Raw genomic sequence first — 23019 nt, 5'->3', positions numbered from 1 at the left:
TGTCAATTTAACAGTGGGTTTATTGAAATTGTTATTTTTTCTGTAAGTTTTTTAAAAAGCCTTAATTAAAAAAATTTTTTTTGTATGTGATTCTTGAGAGATTTTTTCTTTATAGCTGTCAATGAATTTTTAAAAGTTCACACCTTCCCCTAGCTGTAAGCATTCTTCATGTGAGGCAGCCTATGGAATGCATGTGTCATGCCCAGGCGATGTTGTATGCAGAAGCCACAGAACTTTGAAGTACAGTGGAGTCTGTAGTATGTGCCTAGCACCTAGGAATCCTTGTATATTTCTTTCTGGAAAGCTACAGGGAGGGTTACAGCTTTATAAAAAGGAATGGTGCATCAAGAAAGCAATGCAGGCCGGGTGCAGTGGCTCATGCTTATAATCCCAGCATTTTGGGAGGCCGAGGTGAGCAGATCACTTGAGGTCAGGAGTTTGAGACCAGCCTGGCAAACATGGCGAAACCCAGTCTCTATTAAAAATGCAAAAAAATTAGCTGGGTGTGGTGGGGCACACCTGTAATTCCAGCTACTCAGGAGGCCAAGGCACAAGAATCGCTTGAGCCTGGGAGGCAGAGATTGCAGTGAGCTGAGATTGTGCCACTGTACTCCAGCCTGGGCCAAAACAAACAACAAAAAACAAAAAGCAATGCAGAAACCTGGGATCTTATCAACTTCTCTTCAGCCCTTCATTCATCTTTGCTACATTGTTTTATGTCATGGAAGTATCCTTTCTTTATCTTCCTTCCTTACTATAAAAATGGAGAAAATATATTGCAAAGCATGCAGTGTGGGGTTAAAATGGTAACTCTGAAGATCTGTCAGATCTTTAATTCTCTGGCGTGTGTGTGTGTGTGTGTGTGTGTGTGTGTGTGTGTGTGTGTCTGTGTCTGTGTGTATTTCCTAGGATGGCCATAACAAAGTACCACAAACTGAATGGCTTAAACAACAGAAATGTATTGTCTCACAGTTCTGGAGACCAGAAGTCTGAAATCAAGATGGTGGCAGGGTTGATTCCTTCTGAGGGCTGTGAGGGAAGGATCTGTTCTAGGTCTCTCTTGGCTTGTAAATGGTCATCTTCTCCCTGTCTCTTGTCATCACCCTCCCTCTGTTTGTGTCTGTCTCTGTGTCTAAATTTCTCCCTTTTTAGAAGACCACCAGTCATATTGAAACAGGTCCCACCCTAATGACCTCATTTTAATTTATCTCTGTAAAGACTCCATCTGAATTAGGACCGGAGTCTAGCTCTGTCACCCAGGCTGGAGTGCAGTGGCACAATCTCGGCTCACTGCAACCTCCACCTCCTGGGTTCAAGTGATTCTCCTGCTTCAGCCTCCTGAGTAGCTGGGATTACAGGCACCTGCCACCAAGCCCAGCTAATTTTTGTATTTTTAGTAGAGATGGGGTTTCACTGTGTTGGCCAGGCTGGTCTTGAACTCCTGACCTCGTGATCCACCCGCCTCGGCCTCCCAAAGTGCTGGGATTACAGGCCTAAGGCACTGCACCTGGCCCAAATATTTTTTAATGGAGGTACAATTCAACCCATAACAGCCTCTGTGTGTGTGTGTATCTATGCTTATGTGTCTGAGAACTATGGTGATGCTTGTAGTTAAAATACCACTGGTCACATCTTCTAGGTTGGGAGGCCACAGAGGGAGTAGGCCAGCAGCCTGGAGAGTGGGGACAATGCTGCCCTTGGAGGCTGCTTGCCCCATGCCTGTCTTAAGCTCCTCTTTTTTCCCTGCCACCTGGGGGAGTGGGGCAGGCCTTCAGGGTTTAATGAGTGCACCTTCTGTGTGATTTGAAGGGGTATCAGGAGGCAGAGAGGCCTGATGGGGAGCTAATGGATTTGGCCCTGGCGTCAGTAGCACAGTTGAGTCCTGGCCCCACTGCTGCCTAGCTGCAGGTCCTGGGGGCACAGCGACTGCTCACCTCTATGCCTCAGCTGCCATGTCAGTAAATGGAGATAATACCCGGGATTACTCTGAAGAGTAAATGTTCCCATGAGAGGTGCTCAGTATCATGCATGGATAGAGCAAGTGACTCTTCTGTTCCTTTAGCGTCTGATTGTTTCTGTTGGAAATAGGCATAATACTTTCATCTATTTGCATAGCACCTTACAGTGTATAGCTCTGTGAGAAAAGGTAGATGGTTTTATCCCATTGTTCAGAAGGGTTAACTGAGACAGAGGGACCCTGGGTCATATGACAGACAAGTGGTGGCTCCAGAAGTGAGCTCCAGGTCTTTTCATGCCCATTCTCGCTCCCTATGGAAGAAAAAAAAAATAGAGCAACAAGGTAGAGAAGAAGACACCACTTTATCTGTACAAAGCAGGAAGAATTTGAAGACTTACTTAAAAATTGTTTTTTGAATAGAAATACATTCACACAGTTAAAGTATAAATCTGTATTAAAACACTTTCCTGTACAGCTCTAACCTAGGTCAAGGTTTTTTGTACCGATTGAACCTAGACCAAGATAGAGTATTTCCCACTTCCTAGCTTCCCTGTGCCCCATCCAGTCCATGACTACAGAGGGAGAGAGTCTTGTTCCCACCCTGCCCTCCGTCCCTTTCACACCCCTACTCCCTGTGGGCAGTCCCTGTTGTGTCTTGTGTACCCACCCCCCGCCCCAAGAATTTCTTAACTGGCAATCCAGAGTTGCTTTATGCAAATACAAATGCATATTTTTCTTTCCTGCCCTTTCTTACATAAAAGATGGAATACTATATGCTTCTTCTGTACCTGGCTTTTTTCCCCACCAAATAATGTATCCTAGATATCATTTCATATCAATATGCAGAGAGCATCATCAACTTTCTAAAAATGTGTTTTGAGGTTTAATGCAGCCAAGTGCCCATGTTGATGAATTTTTACATATGTCCACACCCGTGCAGCTCTAGCCTAGATCAAGATACAGCACCCCAGCTTCCTTCTGCCCCTTCCAGTCAGCACCCCTCCTAAAGTAACTGGTATTCTGATTCATAAATCTCTCAGTTACAGTTTTACCTGTTCTTGATTTCATTTCTCTCTGATGTTTTTAAATCGCTCTATTGCTTACATAAATATTTTTTAAATTTTTGCTGGGTCAGCATCACCTGGAGGTGTAGTTAAATACAGATTTCTACTTTAAGTTTCTGAGCCAGTAGGCCTGGGGTAGGGCCCAAGAATGTGTGTTTTTAAGCTCACAGGTGTTACTGATGCTATTGGCCCATGGCCACATGTTGAGTAACCCTGGTGTATTATAACTATATCTACCAGTTCCCTATAGATAAAACAACATGGGTTGTTTCCATTCATTTACCATTAAAAACAGTGCTGTGGTGTGTAACCTTGTACACATGTCATTTTGACTGTAGCAGGTACCAGCTGCAGGATAAATTTCCAGAAGTAGAATTGCTGCATCGAAGGATTGATGCGTTTGTAATCTCAACAGAAATTGCCAAATTGCCCTCCAAAGAGGTGGTACCGTTTTACATTCCTGCTGGCAGTGTGTAAGAAAGAGTCTGTTTCCCCACAGCCTTAGCAAGAATATATTGTCAAGCTTTGGATTTTTGCCAATCTGATAGGTATGAAATGGTATCTCAGTGTAGTTTTAATTTGCATATCTCTTCTGTGTAAGGCTGAGCATTTTTTTAAATGTATAACAGCCATCTTTTCTGTGTTTCTTTTTTCTGTGGCTTGTCTGTTTATATCCTTTGTTCATTTCTACTCGATTTTTAAAAATCCTTTTATTGTGAAATTATAGCAACTTACTACATATTAGCAAGATTAGCCCTTTGTCTCTGATCTGAATTGTAAATATTTTCCCCAGGTGATCATTTGCCTCCAGATTTTGTTTGTGGTGGTGTTTCCATATCTAATTCTGGATTTATATATAGTGTAAAAAATTCAAAATAATACGAAAACAGAGTTGGCTCTTGGCACAGCAACCAATAGAAGAAAATTTTACAAATCCAGATTTGCAGGGATTCGGAAAGAAACTGGGAGTACAGTGATGCTCTTTAAACAACTAGCTTTCAGACAAAAGAAGCTTCTAGGGCAGATGCCTGCCCTGGCTCACATGAGTTCTCAGAAGCAGATGGGATGTCAGTAAGAAGTGGACACCAGCTCAGGTTGTGCAGAGGAGGTCAGAGACCGCACAGTGGGATCCAGACAGGACTGGGAAATGTAAAGGCAGGCAGGAGAAGTCGCTTGCAGGTGACCTCAGAAGGAAACAGGAAAATATCTATTAGTCATAGGAAACGGAGCAGGAGGTCAAGCAGAATGTGACTCCCCAAAAGGGACAGCTGCTCACAGAGGTTGTCAAAACAGCCAAGATTCTGATTATTTCAGGTCTCTCTTTAAACTGTAATCAAAGATAAGCAAAGCAAGTGTCATTTTTGATGGGAGGTGGGATAACCCACTACAGTAGGAAGGTCATTATTGAAGGTGCTTTTTCCCAAAGCTAGATTAATTCCTACACTAGAGCATATTGGCGTACTCCATAGGGTTATATAGGAAGAAGGCTCATAGAGTATTGGTGTTGGAAAGGTATCAGGGGTCATGAAGGTTGGAGGTTACAAATCTGTGGCCTGTAGTCAGAGTTGGCCTACAGATGTGTTTTCTTTGGCCAGTCTGGTGTTGGCCCATGCAGTGTTTTTAAAAATTTCGAATTAGTCACCAGCATTTTAAAATCAGATGATTTCACGTAAAGATTTTTCTTTGCTTTTGAAACATTGGGACTCCAGCCACTGGGTTGCGCCTCTCCTGCAGCCACAGTGGCTGAGATGCAGCTACGCCACTGCCTCCCTCACCCCTGTGGGACACAGTGTGGGGTGTGCCCCTCCTCTCTAGTGTGTTCCTGACATCGAGGCTGCCAGGTACTACCGTTTATCTCAGTTTTAACGTGTATTTATTTTAGTAAGGTTAAAAGGTCAGTGGATATCTCTTAAACTTGTTTCTCTCAAAGTGGAGATGTGAAAGATAGACCAAGAGTGTGATATGTTTAAAGAAAAGCAGTGGAAAGCATATTTCTCTGTGGAAGTGAAGAATATGACCTGCTTAATGCAGTGGGCCTCTGTATTGAAAGCAGCTATCTTAAGAAACCTGGACCACCTGGCTCATTTGTGCTCCCCCCGGTCCCTGTAGGCGTTTTGTTTTGATCCAAAATCAGAGTCACCTCTCTGGCCTCATAGGCCAGAGATGTGCTGGACTTATTCTTCTAAAAAAATAGAATAGATTATTGCCAAACGATTGCTGTTCTTTTTGAGAGCCCATGCACGACAGGGGCAGTCTATGAGAAGTGGGAGCTCTAACCTGGGTCGTGTGAGGATTTTTATTTATTTATTTTATGTTATTTTATTTTGTTTTATTTTATTTTATTTATTTATTTTTTTTGAGATGGAGTCTCTCGCTCTATCGCCCAGGCTAGAGTGCAGTGGCGCAATCTCGGCTCACTGCAAGCTCCCCCTCCCGGGTTCACGCCATTCTCCTGCCTCAGCCTCCCGAGTAGCTGGGACTACAGGTGCCTGCCACCACGCCCGGCTAATTTTTTTTGTATTTTTAGTGGAGACGGGGGTTTCACCATGTTAGCCAGGATGGTCTCGAGCTCCTGATCTCTTGATCCGCCTGCCTCGGCCTCCCAAAGTGCTGGGATTACAGGTGTGAGCCACCGCACCCGGCCTTGTGTGAGGACTTTTATAAGAATTAGTGGCAACCAAAATTTAAAAAGAAAAAAAAAATCAAGAACATCAGTTTGTTTGTAGGCATCTGGAAGGGGACAAAGGTCCAACCTCTATAGTTCTATGAAAACAGGGCCAAACCAATTTATTACTACGTTTGCACCAACCTACTACTTTCCTCCTCTGATCAAAAGTAGGAAGATAGGGCTGGGTGCAGTGGCTCACACCTGTAATCCCAGCACTTTGGGAAGCCAAGGCAGGTGGATCATCTTAGGTCAAGAGTTCAAGACCAGCCTGGCCAACATGGCAAAAACACATCTCTACTAAAAATACAAAAAAAAAAAAATTTGCCGGAACTGGTGGCCCACGCCTGTAATCCCAGCTACTTGGGAGGCTGAGGCAAGAGAATTGCTTGAACCCGGGAGGTTGTGGTGAGCCAAGACTGTGCCATTACACTCCAGCCTGGGTGACTCTGTCTCAAAAAACAAAACAAAACAAAAAGTAGGAGGATAGCAGGTAAGGAGGGAAACCATGGAGATAATTTGTGCGAATCAGAATATAGCTTTTGATTATTTGTGTATGAAGCTGTTCCTTATGATTGTAGGAGTAAGAGGTCAGAGGAATGGTATATTGCCAGAAATGGAGCTGTGATGGGGTGGGATGGGGGGCTGTGTTGACCTTGAGGTGGCATTTGGTGGCTGGGTTCTAGGAATGAGGAAACCCAAGAAACGGACTGTGTCCCTTAACTCTGTGAACTCTTTCCTCATTCACTTTCCTTGCTTATCTCATGAGATAGTTAGGATGATCAGATGAGATAATGCATGTTGCAGAATTTTAAAACCGTGAAAGAGGCTATAGAATATAGGTACTGTTCCAGAAGGAACTTGAGAATCCATCCGCATAGCCAGCTGTTAGCTGGTTCTTTTGATTCCGTCACCGAATCTATCCGACGCCCATGTCTTCTCCGATTGCTCTGCCTGGAATTCCCACGGGCGCCTTCTGACTGCTCTCCTGGCTTCCAGCCTTGCCACTCTAACCCATTCTCCCTGTGGCAGGAAGAGAGGTCTCCATGAACATGTGACGAAAATCCTCCAGTAGCTCTCATTCCTTTAGGGTACAGTCCGCATGTCTTGCCCTGACCTCTAAGGGGTCCTCCCTGATCTCCCACCTCTGCAGGTCCCCAACCTTCTGCTCCACACCCCCAGCCTTCAGTCCACTTCAGAGCATTGACACAGCTGGCTGTTGTTGTTTTTTAAATTGTAAAATACACATAACGTAAAACTTACCGTCTTAACCATTTCTAAATGTACAGTTCAGTATTGTTAAGTACATTCACGTTATTATACAACCAATTTTCAGAACACTTTTCATCTTGCAAAACAAACCCCGTACCCATTAAATAGCACCTTCCCATTCCTCTCACTCCCAGCCCTTGGTAACCACCATTCTGCTTTCTGTCTCTGAATTTGACTAGTCTAGGTAACTCATATATAAATCGAATCATACAGTATTTGTCCTTTTGTGACTGACTTATTCAACTTAGTCTAATGTCCTCGAGGTCCACCCATGTTGTAGCATGTGTCAGAATTTCCTTTTTTTTTTTTAAGGCTGAATCATCTTCCACTGTATGTATACAGCACATGTTGTTTATTCATTCATCAATCCATGGACACCTGCGTCGCTTCCATCTTTTTGGCTATTGTGAATAGTGCTGCTATGGACATGGATGTACAAATATTTTATTGAAATCTGGCCTTCAATTACCCCAACACCCAGAAGTGGAATTACTGAAATATGTGGTAATTGTATTGTTAACTTTCTGAAGAATCACTGTACTGTTTTCTGCAGTGGCTGTACCATTTTACATTCCCACCAACAATGTACAAAGTTCCCAGTTTCTCCACATCTTCACCAATACTTGTAGTTTTTCTGTTTTTTGCTTGTTTGTTTGTTTTTTCCTCATTGTAACCGTCCTTATGGGTGTGAGGAGATAACCTTGTTGTGGTTTTGATTTGTAGTGCCCTAATGATGAGTGGTGTTGAGTATCTTTCATGTCTTTATTGGCCATTTGTATTTCTTCTTTGGAGAAATGTCTCTTCAAGAACTTTGTCCCTTTTAGAATCAGGTTGTTTGGTTTTTGTTGCTGAGTTACAGTTCTTTGGCTGCTGGTGTTTAAGTGTACGAGGATGTGGTGTGTACCCGCTAAGCTCCAAGAGGGCAGGGGCTGTGCCCCCCTTGCTCACTGCCATCTCCCAGTGCCCAGCATGGAGCCCTGTGCGTGGTTCGTCAGCCAATGAGGATGCATGTGCGCAGGTCTCAACAGCAGAGAAACACGAGTCTGTGTTTATTTCTACATTCATTCTAGTTTCAAGAAGGATTTCAGATTATAGTCATATTTCTTTGGAACCCTAGTATTTGGGATCAAGAATGGCAGGTGACCCTCGTAAAGGGCTTTAAAATGGATAATCTAAGGTCTTATCAGGTACTGTTTCACTGATTTTTGGACTGTGCTTGTTTGGTTGAGTATAAATCCCATTATGCCTAGTAAGGATGATCTTGATGATGAAACTGTGTTTAGTTATTTTATAATTTCAAAATATGTGGCCACCTCATTGGTCTCTTTATGAAGAAGGCAAGGAAAATGTAATCCTGGCGTCACATGTGGTAGAGCGGAGAGGCTGGGCCATGAGTCTCCTCTCCCTCATCTTCGTGTCTTCTCCTCGGGTCTTCAGTGCCTGACTCCCCATCCTGGATCCCAGCCCTTCGGTCCTCAGTGGCCAAGGCTCATCAGCTCTCTCTCACTGACAGCCCTCCTTCTCCCTTCCTCTCTCTTCTCCTGCCTTGATTCAGGCCCTGTGGCTTCTTACCTGGATCACAGGAACAGCTTTCTAACCGGTGTCCTTACCTCTGGGCATGTTCACTGCTGCCAGAGTAAATGTTCCAAAACGCAAATGTCATCATTTTCCTGTTTAATTTGAATTCTTCGATATTTCCACGTTGTCTTCAGGATAAAGTCCACACCCTTTTACATGGCACACAAGGCCACGCACAGCAGCCCGTCGCTCACCACGGTGACCTCCCCTCCGCCCCCAGCAGTCCAGCCTCAGTCCCTTCATTCTTTGTGGATGCTGCTTTCTCTGGCTAGGATGCCCCCACTACCGGCCTCTCCTGCTGGTCCCCGAGTTCCAATGCCGTTCTATTCACCCTGACCAGTGAACAGTTTACCCACAACCTCCACCCTAGCCAGAGTGGGGCCCTCGCCTGCTGTGGCTCACTGTGTGTGCCTCTCGGGAGCGCTGCCTGTCTGTAGTGTAATCGTACATCTGTCTGTTAGTCTCCCTGCTGCACTGTATGTTTTCCAACCGGGGGTGGTGTCTTTTATCTCCATGTTTCAACAGTTAGCCCAGTGCCTCTCACAGAATAGGTCTTTGTGGAAAGGAAGAGGGAGAGGAAAAAGGAAAGTCTGTCTGATTTCAAAGATCATGTTCTCTCTGTCCTCGCCACCTCCTCCCACCCCCTCACCACTGCCCACCGTTACATTCTCCCAGTCTATGGTGGCTGAGATTAGGGTGGACTCCCAGAGTGACCCAGTCAGCTTGACTTTGTTCCCTGGCCACCCTGAAACAAACTGAGCCTGGCTACCTTCTGGTAAATGCATCCCAGCAGTGAGATGACTCATGTGTGTGTGACTCAGAGCGAATGCAGCACAGCTGGACAGCAGCCATTTGCCTGGTGGAGGTGGGGGTTGCAGAGAGCAGCCCAGACCCAGGCACACGGCCACCAGGCTCACAGCCCCGCAGCCTGCTGCCCACTGACTGGAGCAAGGATGCAGATTCTCCTCTGTCCACAGGCTGCAATGGCAGTTTCACAAGATTTCTATACCTGGGATGTTGTCTAATTTATTACTATTAAATTGTATTTTAATAAGCCACCATTTATTGCAGACTTACTGTAAATTGTTGGCACTGTTGTAAGCAAATTATCTCATTTGATCCTTGCACTAGCCCAACAACAAAAATAATAGCAAGTGCATATATAGCACTTAACTTTGTGCCAGACACTGTTCTAAGCACTTCACATTTATTCATTTAATTCTCATAATAAACTTACTATGCAGGAAATGTCCTCATTTTTCAGATGAGAAAACTGAGGTACAGAAAAGTCACACATGGAGATACCCCTGGGTCACATAGGACAGAGATGCAATACAAACTGAAGAGTCCAGCTTCTGAGTCCACATTTAGCCCTTACGCGGTGCTTTCTTGAGAAAGCATAACTATAGTCCCATTTTACAGGGGAGGAAACTGAGGCTCAAAGAGGTTAGTCCTTTATCCACAGTCACACAGTTAGGGAGTGATAGAGCCAGTGATGGGGATTGGTGGTCTCTAACCCTGGCTCCGTTATAACCACTGTGCTCTGCTGCACAGACTCAGGAGATTCTGTTACGACAATACAGCCATGCACTTGGTTCACTTGGTTCTCCTTAGCCACCTCCATTGGTGCTTCCAAGTGCTAAGACCAGAGGGTGGGCAGGATTCTGGGGCAGAAACCTCCTTCTGAGTCTGAGGCTATAGCAAACGGGTAGCATTTGATGGCGCATTTCGCCTCCCATCTCATTTCAGTTTTGGGTCCCAGAGTATTTCCTTCCCCCAGGGATGCTGATGGGACTTTTATTACCTCCACAGACAGTGAGACCGTGCACTACCACTATGGCCCTAAGGACCTGGTCACAATCTTGTTCTACATCTTCATCACCATCATCTTGCATGCTGTGGTTCAGGAGTACGTTTTAGATGTAAGTGACATGTCTGGATTCTGAGATCAGAAGCTGGGGAGGTGCCTTGGGGTGGAGGACCTGGCCTTGGAGGAAACTGCAGCTCTGCACCCATTCATCCTCCAACTTGCTTGCACTGGTTGGGTCTATTGCCTGGGCTTCCTTCACCACACTTTGGTTTCTGTTCACAGCCTCCTTTAATCAGCACATGGGACAGCAGTATTTATTACACAGAGAGAAAGCTGTCTGGAGATGGTGTCCTTATGGGTCTGTGGCACATTGAGTAATTGGGGATATTTTCTTTACACGTAGGCTAGAGACATTCATCTTGCCACTTTCTCAAAATGCTTGCCTTAGACCAAGCACTGTATGCACGCAGTAGGCTTACACCAAATGACTTGGATTATGGCCAGCTGCAAACTTCTAACGATGTTCAACCCTTCTGTGGGGAGAATACAAGAGTTTGAAACCTGCCCAATATGAATACATTTGTATATTAATATGAGGGGTTTTCTTTATTCTTTAGAAAATCAGCAAACGGCTTCATCTCTCCAAAGTCAAACACAGCAAGTTCAATGAATCTGGACAGCTGGTCGTCTTTCATTTCACCTCGGTGATTTGGTGCTTCTACGTGGTAGTGACGGTGAGCCATTCTCAGGACTGCTGAAGCGGGAGAGCTCAAACCAAGGGGCAATTCCAGCTCTGGGATTGCTAATCAAATGACTGCAAAGGACCCCTTGCTCTTTTTCTTTTTCTGTTAAGGGGAACAAGTTTCTTAGAACCTTCTTAGCTTCTTAGAACTGAAACTATGTTTGCATCCTCATGGTATTACAGAGAGATGCCATTTTTTAGCTGGAGAGAGTCATCTTGGCCAGCAGTCACCACTTGTTATAATCATTATGCAATACTGCAGTAATGATACCATGTATCTACATAATACTGTATTGTTTTACAAGGCTCTTCTACAAACACTGTCCCATAAGATACATTTGATGTTCATTCTGATACCCATGTTACAGATTGAAGAGTTCCAAGCTCAAATTTTGCAGTATGCCTGTGGTTCTGTGGTTTTGAAACAGCAAAGGATAGTTTGGACTTGGAGATAGAGTTCCAAGCCCAGCTTACTCTCTGTTTTACTACCTTGGCCTTCTATAAACGAGGCCAGCCTCACTCTGTCAGCTCATCAAATCCTGTGAGAGTCAATGCCGTTTCAACAAATGCCTGCAGGACCAGACAATTTTCCCCTCCTTTCTACGTAAACAGACTCTTATTTCAAGCAACCTTTGATACAGCAAAATTCCCTCATAGAAAGGAATGTGGATGGTCCTTTGGAGTTTGCTGTAACAAGACCTTGCCTGTCCTGCTAGGAAGTATTGAGTTAGTACCCACCACCACCTGGAGCTCTACCTTCCTGTAACCTGGCCCCCTGAGAAATCCATGCCTGGGTCTTGGAAAATTCAGCAACCCTGTGACCTCTTTAAGATTTCCTTCCCGGCCTTCCACAGATCCCTCACTTTCTTCCTCTTCTTTCAGTGACAGTGATGGGTGCTCCCATCACAAGGAACTCTGTCTCCAGAGTTGAATGTTGAATTCCTATTCTCAAAGCCAGAGTCAACGTGTCCTTTTGTACATTGTTTTTATTCCTATTATCATTTCATCATAGAGCAGCTTTCCTAAGCAGAACACTAGGAATTTTAAATGAGGGGCCCAAGACTTCTGTCCTCTCAGGCAAGGCTGTCACAGTCCCAGGGGCAGATTGACACTGTGTGAACAGTGCATCCCTGCTGTTGTGCCATGCACACAAGTCCCTAGACTTCCAGGTTTCAGACCACACCCAGTCCCTTGACGTTCAGTTCATGCCCACCCCCGGAGGCCTAAGCTGCTTTGAAGCAGAACAGCCTCAAGATACCAAAGACGCCGTTCAGGAGAAGGATTGCCTCATCTCTGAATCACTTTTACCCTTTCAACTTCACCCCCAAACATTCCACCCCAGCTGTGACACGTGGCGACCAGATTTGGAGGCTAGAGCCAAGTTGCTTAACACGCCTTCCAGGGTGTGAAATGCTCAACAGCTCTGTCTTTGCCTCTCTCAGTTCTTCAAGGATTTGAACATGATGCTAATTAGTTTGAGAGCACATAGGCTTTTCTTGGGGAGGCACATAACAGTTTTTTATTCTGGGGAGAGCCAGTTCCCCACTCAACATATTCAATAGGCACAGAGACCAGGGGACCACGGAAAGCTCCAGTGACCCCCGCCCCCCGCCAACTCTTCCTAACAACATTTGACTCCTTGCCCTCCTCCGTTGGAACTGTGCTTCCTGGAAGGAAAGTGATTGAAGACGAAGAGATGTAGTTCTGTAAAAGGCATAAAAACAGCTTGTTTTTTTTAAAAAAATAATATTTTTCTGTTATGATGCAAATTTTTTCATGACTCTTCTTTCTCTCACTCTCCACAGTCATTTCATCGGCAGGTCCTGCCAGCTCTGCCTCCCAAACACATTGAGACTGTCTGCTGCTTTCTGCCTGCACCACCAACCCTAGTCTAGTGACCCTTGACCAGGGGAGATTTGGGCCTGTAGGGGACATTTGGCAATATGCTACTGGTATCTAGTGGGTGGAGGCCAGGGATGCTACGATATAGCGTTTAATGCACAGGACAGCCTCCACAACAAAGAACTATCTGGCCATAGTGCCAAGATTGAGAAACCTCGATCTGTATAGTCCAAGCCACCATCATGTCTTGCCTAGACACTAAATATCTTTTTTCTAGAAGGAGACTGTTTCCACTCTTGTACCCTCCCACCCCAATCCATTTTCTGCTCAGCCAGATGGATCTTTTAAAACAGAAATAAAACCATACATTCCCGTGCTTAAAAGTCCCATCACACTTGCAGTGAAATCGTTTTTTCCTCCCCATTCATGTGATCTGGTCCCTGCTGATCTTGCTGGTCTCATCTCACTGGCCACACCCCCACTTTTGGCCTGGCTGTTCTGCATCCTGGGCTTTGTACTGGTGATTTCTCTGCTCAAGGGCTCCATCCCCTGCCATCCCATGGCCAACTCCTTCTTGCCATCCAAGTCTCTGCCTAAATACCATCTCCTCAGAGAACCCCCCACCAATTTGCATTTTCTGCACTGTGCCTGTTGCTGGTGCTTCTCTTGATTGTGTATTCTGTATTCTCTGTTTCTCCCACTAGATTCTGAGCTGGCTGCTAGCAGGCACGGTGCTCACTGCTGTATCCCTGGTATGGTGCCTGGCACATACTAAGTGCCCACTAAATGTTGGCTATGAGAATGAGTGAATAAACTGCAAATGCATCTTCTCTCTCCAGCTTTCAACATTTTTAAAGTAATGAATTGGTTGTTTTAATAAATATCATAAATGATCATTTTTTAAAAAGTGAACAATATAGAGAAGTTCAAAAAAGCAAATTCCTCCCACCAGAAATACCAGTATTATTCTGGTGTTTGATTGAAACATTTCTCTCTGCATATATAGAGGCAGAGCAGTGGGAGTGTGGCTGGACCGCCAATAATTTTATAGGAATGTCAGCCTCCAACTTTTAATCTACCTTTGATCGACTACTCATTGTTGAGGGAAAAAGAAAAAAAGCACTCCACTGGAGAAAGCAGGATGGGTGGGCGTTTGGTCTTCCCTGTCTGACTTCCTTGCTGTATTTGGCTTCATCTTTTAGAACCTAAAATCCACCGTAGATTTTAGAACCAAGTAGAGGGAATGTCCTTAATGCTGGTGCTTGTACCAGGACCGGTTTCTACTAACAGACTAGTTGCTTTAGGGCAGATTTTTAGTGCATGGTTGTTCTGATGGTCAAATAATATAAGGTATGTCTGAATTTATGTAGCACTTGCCTGTGCTATATCTGAATTATGCTGTTCTTCGTGGTTGTGTTTGTTCACACACCAAAAGGAAGGCTGCTGGGGAAACAGGAGGGATCTCTCCACCTTGTTGAGGCCTTGCTTAGCTCATGGGTGGATTTGTAGAATCAAGAGAGAACAAAGGATTTCAGAAGCCTCTCCAAACCATCTGCTGGGGCCTGTCAGTGGATGGGATTTGGGGTGGGTTTCAGGTGCTTGCTGGGTCACACTCAGCCCCCTGTGGACTCAGGTGCTTTGCGTGCCTGAGCTCAGAGGGTGCCCCAGCCTCAGTCCTCCTTCAGACAGCTGCCTGGACAGAGGTCTGGAAAAGGCTGTTCTCAGAGCAGTGAGTCATTTTTCCTCTGGCTCCCCCTGCTCTCCTCCCTCCACCCTTTTCCTCCTCCAGTCCCAGTGGACTGGACATTCACAAGCAGGCAACATTTTTCTGGGGAGTTTCTTTGCTTTTTGGCTTCAAAGTTCTGACCTCTTTGTCTCTAAGTAAGAGGCCAAGCCAAGGAGCGTTCCTGTTTAAAATCACGAGATTTTCTGGGCTTTACATTGCTCTCAGTGCTGCTTTTCTTGGCGAGTCTTGTTTGGGCAAAACTTTCTCTCCCACCTCAGTTTCAGAAGTACCATTTTTCCTGCTAAGTACATTCCTGCTTCCTCTAGGAAGAGACATTCTCACCTCTCTGATGTCCCTGGAATGAGGTAGCCTGGGGCAGGAGAGCTGATGAAGGCAGGCGTATGCCCGACAGAGTGGGTGGGTAGAGGTGATAGAAGCAGTGTATTTGAGAGAGCTCACAACTGTCACCACCGCCACACACGCCACCACCCGAGAGCCTCATCCACTTTTATTCCTCAATCAGCACGTGACCCAGGGAGGAGAGACTGGTAGTGAGAAGAGATTAGAAATGAGGCCATGTAAGTTCGAAGTGAGATCATTTCCTTCTAATCCAGGTGACTGTGACTACAGTGGTATAGATGTATCCGATTGGACTTATCAATCAGGTTATTGTGCTCATGGAGGCCCAAGTTTGTGGGATTAGGGCCGTGGACTGTACCCGAAAGGCATGCTGATAGGTCACAGGGCGTTTAGTGACTCGAAGGTGGGTGGATCAGCCCTCACTTGGAAATACAACTAAAGATCCTAATAGACAATAACCTAGAATGCTTCTTACTAAACCCTGTTGGCCTCATTCTGAGCACTGTAAAACCTCTGCCTTTAATCCCAGTGTGAACATTTGAGGTTCTCAGCCTTCTCATCAAAGCCACCAGCTCAGCTGATTTTCTGATTTACTGAAGCAACCTAGCCTGAAGTTATTGGACCAGAAGGCTTGTGGCCCAACTCGGATTTCAGCTGTGCTACTGAAAAACTATCTTGGCTGGGCGCAATGGTGCACGCCTGTAATCACAGCACTTTGGGAGGTCGAGGCAAGTGAGGTCAGGAGTTTGAGACCAGCCTGGTCAACATAGTGAAACCCCGTCTCTGCTAAAAGTACAAAAAATAGCCGGGCGTGGTGGTGCGTGCCTGTAATCCCAGCTACTCAGGAGGACTGAGGCGGGAGAATCGCTTGAACCTGCAAGGCAGAGGTTGCAGTGAGCTGAGATCGTGCCATTGCACTCCAGCCTGGGCAACAAGAGCAAAACTCCGTATCAAAAAAACAAAACAAAACTATCTTATTTCAGGAGATCCTTCCTATCTGTTTTTTCATTTTCCCATTTCTAAAATGAAGTCATCCTAATTAATCTGCTCTGCCTTCTCTGAGTGACAAATAAGAGCCCTTTCTTCAGAAGAGAGAAATTGCCCAAAGCATTCATCATTCATTCATTCAACCAACTGGTGTGTATTGCACTCCTGTAGTTTCAGCTGACTCTTGCTTGTGGTAGATTATTTCTTCCCATGCTTTGTACTCTTGGATTATAAATTCATCTTTAGCAAGGTTTTATCTGTGGAGCATCCTTGGATGAGGGTATTTCCCTAGGGTATCACTGGCCCACCACACTATTAATTCTAATTTCTTACCTTGGCGGCTTTTGGATCACACAGGTAGTATATTTCACCTCCAAACTCAGAGTGAACCTGAGGTTGCAGATTTTTAGAATAAATGATTTTGTTTTCACCTTGAGTATGGGCTGAGCAGACATCTTCATTTCCCTGTGTTGGTCAGCAAACACTTTCTAGTCTTTTCCTTTCTCTGAGATTGTGGCCTTTCAGAGGTCCTGGTCTTATACAAGGTCTTGGGTTCCACCTCCCAAGGCACCATCTTCTGTTCTCACATGGGCACAAAAACCCTGGCCCATAACTAGTGCCTTTTGGGCTGCTACAGTGTCACTTTACTGCTCTGCCTTTTAGCCTCCCTCTCCCTTTGGGTCCCAGGGGGTTTCCCTTTCTTACTGTGAGCTCAGCTCTTTGCATTTAAAAGAATATTCATTAGATTTCACCCAGCATTTCTAGATGTTTTGTGATGGAAGGATTTTCATGTTGCCATCCCCACCCCATATAAGGTGCTGGGCTACATGTTAGAATTCTAAAGATAGGCAAGAAAAGGCCCTAGTGTGAAGGGACTTGCAAGAGTAATGGAAACAACTGACAGTAATGACACAGTGTGGTAGGTGTCAGAGTCCAGCTGCATGGTGAGGCCTATGGGGTCCTGCCATGTTTTTTATTCAGCAGGCTGTGAAAAGCCAAAGTAGGCTTTTCATTTTTCCAGCGAGTGGTGATTCTAGAGTTCATTTGCTTATTCATTATAGAGGCATTTCCTGAGCGCCTGCATGCCAGGCACAGGACTAGACACTGGCACATAAACTATCCCATTCATTTCCAACAATAACTCTGTGAGGGTGGGTATTTTTATTTTGTTTTGCAGATGAGCCAGCTGTGGCTTAGGGAAACTAATTAGCTTGCTCAGAGGAGCAAGACTAATTCGCTTGTCAGACTCATCTTCAGATGTGGGTCGTTGGACCTCAGAGCATGGCCCTTCCTACTCCAGCATGACTCTTCCACAGTAAAGAAACCAGCCAAGCGCCAGGGGTCCCACACAGAGAAGTTCTCTGTTTTCACATTTCCTGTTCCTTCCTCTTTCTGTCAGGTGGGGACTGGATGCATCCCTGACCCCTGGACCGGTCCCAGGGCCCCAGCAGGTCTCACATCCACATCTCTAAATGGTCTCTCTTCTTGCCCACTGCAGGAAGGATACTTAACAAACCCAAGAAGCCTCTGGGAAGACTACCCGCATGTGCACCTCCCGTGAGTATTCTGTTGACTCAGCCCCAGGGAGGAGCGACCGGGCCCACTGCCTTCCTGTCCCAGCGGAGTGTGGCCAGAACACCACAGGCCCAGCTGGCCTGACGAGCAGATCATGCCCTGAGCCTATTGTGGATGGTAGACTTGTCTGGAAGCCACTTCTTCTCAGCATGCTTGACCAGAGAATCCCCAGATGAAATTCCATCTGTGCTGGCTCCCGTCACGGAGGTGCCTCAACTGCATGAGACAGATTCAGAAGCAGAACATCTCCCTCCATAATGCCCTCTGGGTTTCTACCTTCTTGGCGACCCCCTGACATCCATAGAGTGTCTTCCCTTCTGGCCTGCCATGGCTGGTGGTCTGTCAGAGCCAGCGTCCTCTGCCTCATATAGTGCTGCCAAGAGGGCAGTGTACCCCAAGGGCAATACCTGGGGCCATCTCCCTCAGGAGGCCACCCTTTGCCTTTCCTGAGATCTTTGTTTTTTGTCTTTTTTCTGAGATGGAGATTTGCTCTTGTTGCCCAGGGTGGAGTGCAATGGCATGATTTCAGCTCACTGCAACCTCCACCTCCTGGGTTTAAGCGATTCTCCTGCCACAGCCTCCCAAGTAGCTTGGATTACAGACATGTGCCACCACGCCCAGCTAATTTTTGTATTTTTAGTAGAGATGGGATTTCACCATGTTGGCCAGGCTGGTCTCAAACTCCTGACTTCAGGTGATCCACCTGCCTCAGCCTCCCAAAGTGCTGGGGTTACAGGCGTGAGCCACCACGCCTGGCTGCCTTTCCCGAGATCTTTAAGAGCAATAGTAGCAAAGGATGTAGGGCTGAGTTAGAACCTTCCCTTGCTACTTAGAGCCGTTTGTTGTCTCAGTGTATCTGTTGGTCCCTATCTCCAACAGTGCTCTGTAATCAGCTCCCTCCTCAAGGCTGAAGGATTCCTCCTCCTCTGCACTATTTTAATCATGTTTGTTTCTTTCTGTGGACTTTCCGTGTCCTTTAAGTGGTTTTGTATATGGAACAAGGGCACAGGCCAATGGAGAAGCCAGGGTCCCAGGCTCAGGGTGCGGCGGTCACTGGCCTAACTCCCTTGCTCCTGGACCAGCTCCTCACAGGCAGAGTCTCAGCCCATGCTTTTCCCTCCCGTGCTTGGCTAGCACCTGCAGGGACACTTTTCTCTATCCTGCCCGTGTGACTTGCCCCCTTGTCTCCAGCTTCCAGGTGAAGTTTTTCTACCTATGCCAGCTGGCCTACTGGCTGCACGCACTTCCTGAGCTATACTTCCAGAAGGTACGGAAGGTGAGTGCTCACTTCTCCCCCTTCTTGGAGGCCATTCATTGACCACTCCCCTCCTGCTATTCCCAGGGGTACCTCCCTTCCTTTCCTCCAGAAGCATGGAGTGTTGGGTGGTGATAGGAATATGTTGGGGGTTGAGCAACATGCTGAGTCATCTCTTGGAGAAGTGTCATGTAGTTGACCACCAGTGTCAGTCTCTTGCCTGCCTCTTCCACCAGACCTGTGGCTTTGGAGGAAACCTAACTCTTATCTTATAGATGTCAAAGGAGAGGTCTTTGCCATTTCCATAGTCTTTTTTTATTTTTACTTTTTATAGTTTCCTTCTGAATTATTTCCAAGAGCCCTCTTCTCCAGTCCCTGTCTCTTATTTCTCAATCCAAACCTCGCCCTCTGACACTAGACCCAAGGCTGCTGGAATTTGGGAATGGACCTGAATGCCCTTGAATTTCAGCAGCCTGGTGCAGTGGGACTGTGGGACTCGTGGGACATGGGACTGTGTGTTAAAGCAGCCCAGAGGAGCCTGGCCCTCTCTCATCCCCCTGCACTTTTCCCCCTTCCCTGAATCTTCAGTTAGGGAATTAGCAAATTTACCATCTGCTTCTCTTGTTTCCAGGAGGAAATTCCCCGCCAGCTCCAGTATATTTGCCTGTACCTGGTGCATATAGCTGGAGCATACCTCTTAAAGTGAGTGAGACCATGGAGCCAGCCAGATTTCCTTGCCCTTTTATGTCCATGCATCTGTCCACACAATCATATAATTATCAGGCATTTGTTGACATCCTCTGTGTGCCTAGCACTATGCTAAGACTTGGCAATACAAAGATGGTAATGGAAGATTCTTTATCTTCAGTGGTTCATTCTCATTCTGAAGAGACAGTTATAGACATAAGTAAGGACAGTTGAGAGTGATGAAGACCATAACACAGTATGTATCATCTGCTCTGCAACCCAGAAGAAGACCCTCAACAGAGACAGCCAGGAAGACTTCCAGTGGATGTCGGCCTTTGAACCATGGCTTTGCAGCTTGAAGGCCTCCCAAAGCTGGGCTCTTACCTCACAGTGTCCAATGCAAACACTGCTAGAGCTCGTAGCCCTGGAATTCCCTTCCCTTTGGTTTATAATGACATGGAGAGTAGGTCTCTCTTGGTTGTTCTAGAGGCAGAAAGAATTGCTATAATATTAGTTCTCGAAGAGCCTCTTTTATGAAAAGAATCCTTTTGATGTTAATAAGCTGTGTCATTGATAATTTGGGCTTTTGCTGAGTGTTATCCATGCAGTAAAAGCACCCCACACTTTCTCTAGGCTGGCACTTACAGAGCTCACTGTGTGTAACTTTCTGCCGAGGTGCCTGGAAATCCCGAGGTGCGTTGGACTAGGTCCTTGCAGCAGGCATCCCGTGTGAATGACTGACCTGGATTAGTAAGACTGAGGCAGGGAAGGAGCTCTCAAACTCTGTCTCCTGTCTCTGGTGGCCTGTAGCAGCATCAGTTCCCGGATGGGTCTTTGAGGGCCGAAGGCTGTGGGATGATGCCAGCTCTGCCCTTGTGTTGGATGGTCATTTGTCACATGCATAACGGGTCTAAGAAGCCAGTCTGCACTGTCACCGTAGCAGTGGCGAGGACCGGGGAAGAATGTATAAGCAGGGCCACACAGAAGGAGCACTTGCTGCTTCTGCATGTACCTCGGAGCTGTGAAGACTTGGATAATGGAAAGTCAGACAACAGGAACATTTCATATTCCTATACTCAGAGCTCAGCAAATGTGTTCTGAGTACCTTTTATGTACTTGGTTCCAGCCTAGGTGATGAGTGCAAGGTGCTAAGTACTGTGAAGGGCCTATGCGAGGTTTGCTGTGGGAGCAGGCAAGGGCATCTGACCGAGACAGGACAGCTGAACGGCCAGCGGGTTGGTATTAGGAAAAATGTCTTAAAGGTGTGAGAGCTAAACTGAATCCAAAGGATGGAGCAGAGCCAGCCAGGGAAAGTGGGAGTGGAAAGCAGAGCCCAGCCAGGCACAGGGGACAGCCTGAGCCAAGATGCAATGGCTTCTGCTCCACGCAGCATCTTGGAGGGAATGTAAGTCTAGTCTTCCCCACCCCCAGCCTGAGCCGCCTGGGCCTGATCTTGCTGCTGCTGCAGTACTCAACTGAGTTCCTCTTCCACACGGCTAGACTCTTCTACTTTGCAGATGAAAACAACGAGAAACTGTAAGTGGGTCTGCTGCAGGCTGGCCCGCTTAGAGGCCTGGGCAGGGGTTCCCCCGAGGCCCGGATGGTTGGAGGGTCCCTCCCTGGGTGCACACTGCCCGCTTACCTGCAGGTGGTGCCCTCCCGTTATTTTTTTCTGGAACATCTGATTTTAGATATCTCGTCCCTCAAGCACTTTCCCCAGCCACCCTTGAATCCTCTTCCCACTCGGGGTCTCTTCTGGAGAAGTGGGTGAAGATTCCTTCAAGGGCGCTAAAGACTGACATCCCTCTTCTGCCTCTGTGAGCAGGTTCAGTGCCTGGGCTGCTGTTTTTGGGGTTACCCGCCTCTTCATCCTCACCCTTGCCGTGCTGGCCATTGGCTTTGGACTGGCTCGCATGGAAAACCAGGCATTTGATCCCGAGAAAGGGAACTTCAACACTTTGTTTTGCAGGTGAGTCGAGCAGAAGTCCAAGGTGATAAGCCAGGGCTTCCTGAGTACCACAAGGAGCCTCCTGAACTTGGCACAGCCCCTGCAGAAGGTCTGGAGGCAGCAGACCCTTTAGTCTCCCACATGTTGTTATTTTTTGGAAATCTCTGGATATCAGGCCTGAGGGGAGAAGAGATAGCAGCCTCTGGTTCCATCCAAACCATCTTCATCCCCTGGTCCTGGTTTGCTCAGACTGTAGTCCAAATAGGAATCCCTTACGTTTGTCTGGCACTTTGTGGTGCACAGAGGCATCACACCCAGTCTCTCAGTTGATATCATTCTCCTCTTCTTGTGTGTGGGTGCTTTAAAACCATGTGCTCAATGGCTTGGCCAGTGGCCTCCTGTACCAGCGAGAAAGGCAGTGAGGAAGCCACTATTTTCCGGAGCCCCTAGGCCCAGGAGAGTGATTTGTCCAGGGTTGCTCCACTTTTAAGTGACGTGTTAAATGAGAAGCCACTCTTCCAGAAATTCAGTTCATTTGAATGCTACCAATATTTGTGGAGCTTACATTAGTCTTGTTCTGTGCAATGGGCGCAAAAGAGACACAGCCATGGACCCCTCCCTCGTCATAGGAGTAGCGTGATTGTAGAGCTGGCCGTACGTCTGTCGCCACTTCCTTCCCGTCTCCCTGGCACATGTGATGTGTGCTGGAGCAGAGACTGACTGAAGCACACATTCTTCCTGGTGATAGTGGTGGTATCGAAGAGGGCCAGTGGTGAAGGCGGACGTGATGAGCCATGGGAACTGCAGGGCCCCTGGCCCTTGTTCTCCCCTGCACAACTCAGCCCCAAGGCTGTGAGCCCAAGCCCCAGCCTAAGCCCCTAACCCCCTGCTCTGCAGGCTCTGCGTGCTGCTGCTGGTGTGTGCCGCCCAGGCCTGGCTCATGTGGCGCTTCATCCACTCCCAGCTGCGGCACTGGCGGGAATACTGGAATGAGCAGAGTGCAAAGCGGAGAGTCCCAGCTACACCCAGACTACCAGCCAGGCTCATCAAGAGGGAATCTGGTGAGTGCCAGGGCCCTTGGCAGAGAGTGGAGCCAGGAAAGTCTGTCTGGGATGGGTGGGAGGAGCCAAGGCACCTGGCTTCTTGGGCGCTGCCCAGACCAATCCTGCCAGCTTCTCCTTCCTGACTCTTACCTCAGGGCTGGGGCTCCTAGCTCCCTGATTGGCACGTGGCTGGGTGTGGGCCAGGGACAGGCTGTGGGTGGGGCTGGCCCTAACTAGGCTGGGAGCCCTGGCCACCACGGGGCAGGGCAGTGGCTGGGCGGGGAACTCTGGCAGGAAGCGTGTCCTCAGGGTGGCTTGTGGACCCCAGCCAAGTGCTGCTGCTACTGCCGCCACCGCCCATTCTCAGTGCCGGACGGCGGCCTCTGTCCTCACCTGCCCTTTTGCTCCACATCTTAGCCTGCCCCTGCCTCCCAGCTTGCTGGCTCCTCCTCTGTCTCCAAGAATGACTCACAGTGACATAGTGCTAGGTGGGGGGTAGGGGTGGGAC

The 23019-nt window shown here is 47.1% G+C and overlaps 1 protein-coding gene across 2 annotated transcripts in view; it reads left to right on the top strand.

Annotated features, from left to right (window-relative positions):
• The window catches only part of TRAM2 (translocation associated membrane protein 2), a 79843-nt gene that overhangs the window by 50130 nt on the left and 6694 nt on the right, over nucleotides 1–23019 (top strand). The window contains exons 3-10 of one of the 2 annotated variants that reach the window (XM_518539.9): nucleotides 10349–10458; nucleotides 10964–11080; nucleotides 17502–17560; nucleotides 18770–18854; nucleotides 19465–19535; nucleotides 20952–21056; nucleotides 21346–21489; nucleotides 22366–22529. In XM_518539.9, the coding sequence (XP_518539.2) occupies nucleotides 10349–10458; nucleotides 10964–11080; nucleotides 17502–17560; nucleotides 18770–18854; nucleotides 19465–19535; nucleotides 20952–21056; nucleotides 21346–21489; nucleotides 22366–22529 (855 nt within the window). The remainder of the gene's footprint in view (nucleotides 1–10348; nucleotides 10459–10963; nucleotides 11081–17501; nucleotides 17561–18769; nucleotides 18855–19464; nucleotides 19536–20951; nucleotides 21057–21345; nucleotides 21490–22365; nucleotides 22530–23019) is intronic. The other variant, XM_016955667.4, reaches the window with a different exon arrangement.

The sequence above is a fragment of the Pan troglodytes genome, chromosome 5 (genome assembly GCF_028858775.2).
Source record: "Pan troglodytes isolate AG18354 chromosome 5, NHGRI_mPanTro3-v2.0_pri, whole genome shotgun sequence".
NCBI classification, from domain to species: domain Eukaryota; kingdom Metazoa; phylum Chordata; class Mammalia; order Primates; family Hominidae; genus Pan; species Pan troglodytes.
Note: the sequence above shows the minus strand (reverse complement) of the source record. Positions and strands in the feature narration are given on the sequence as shown.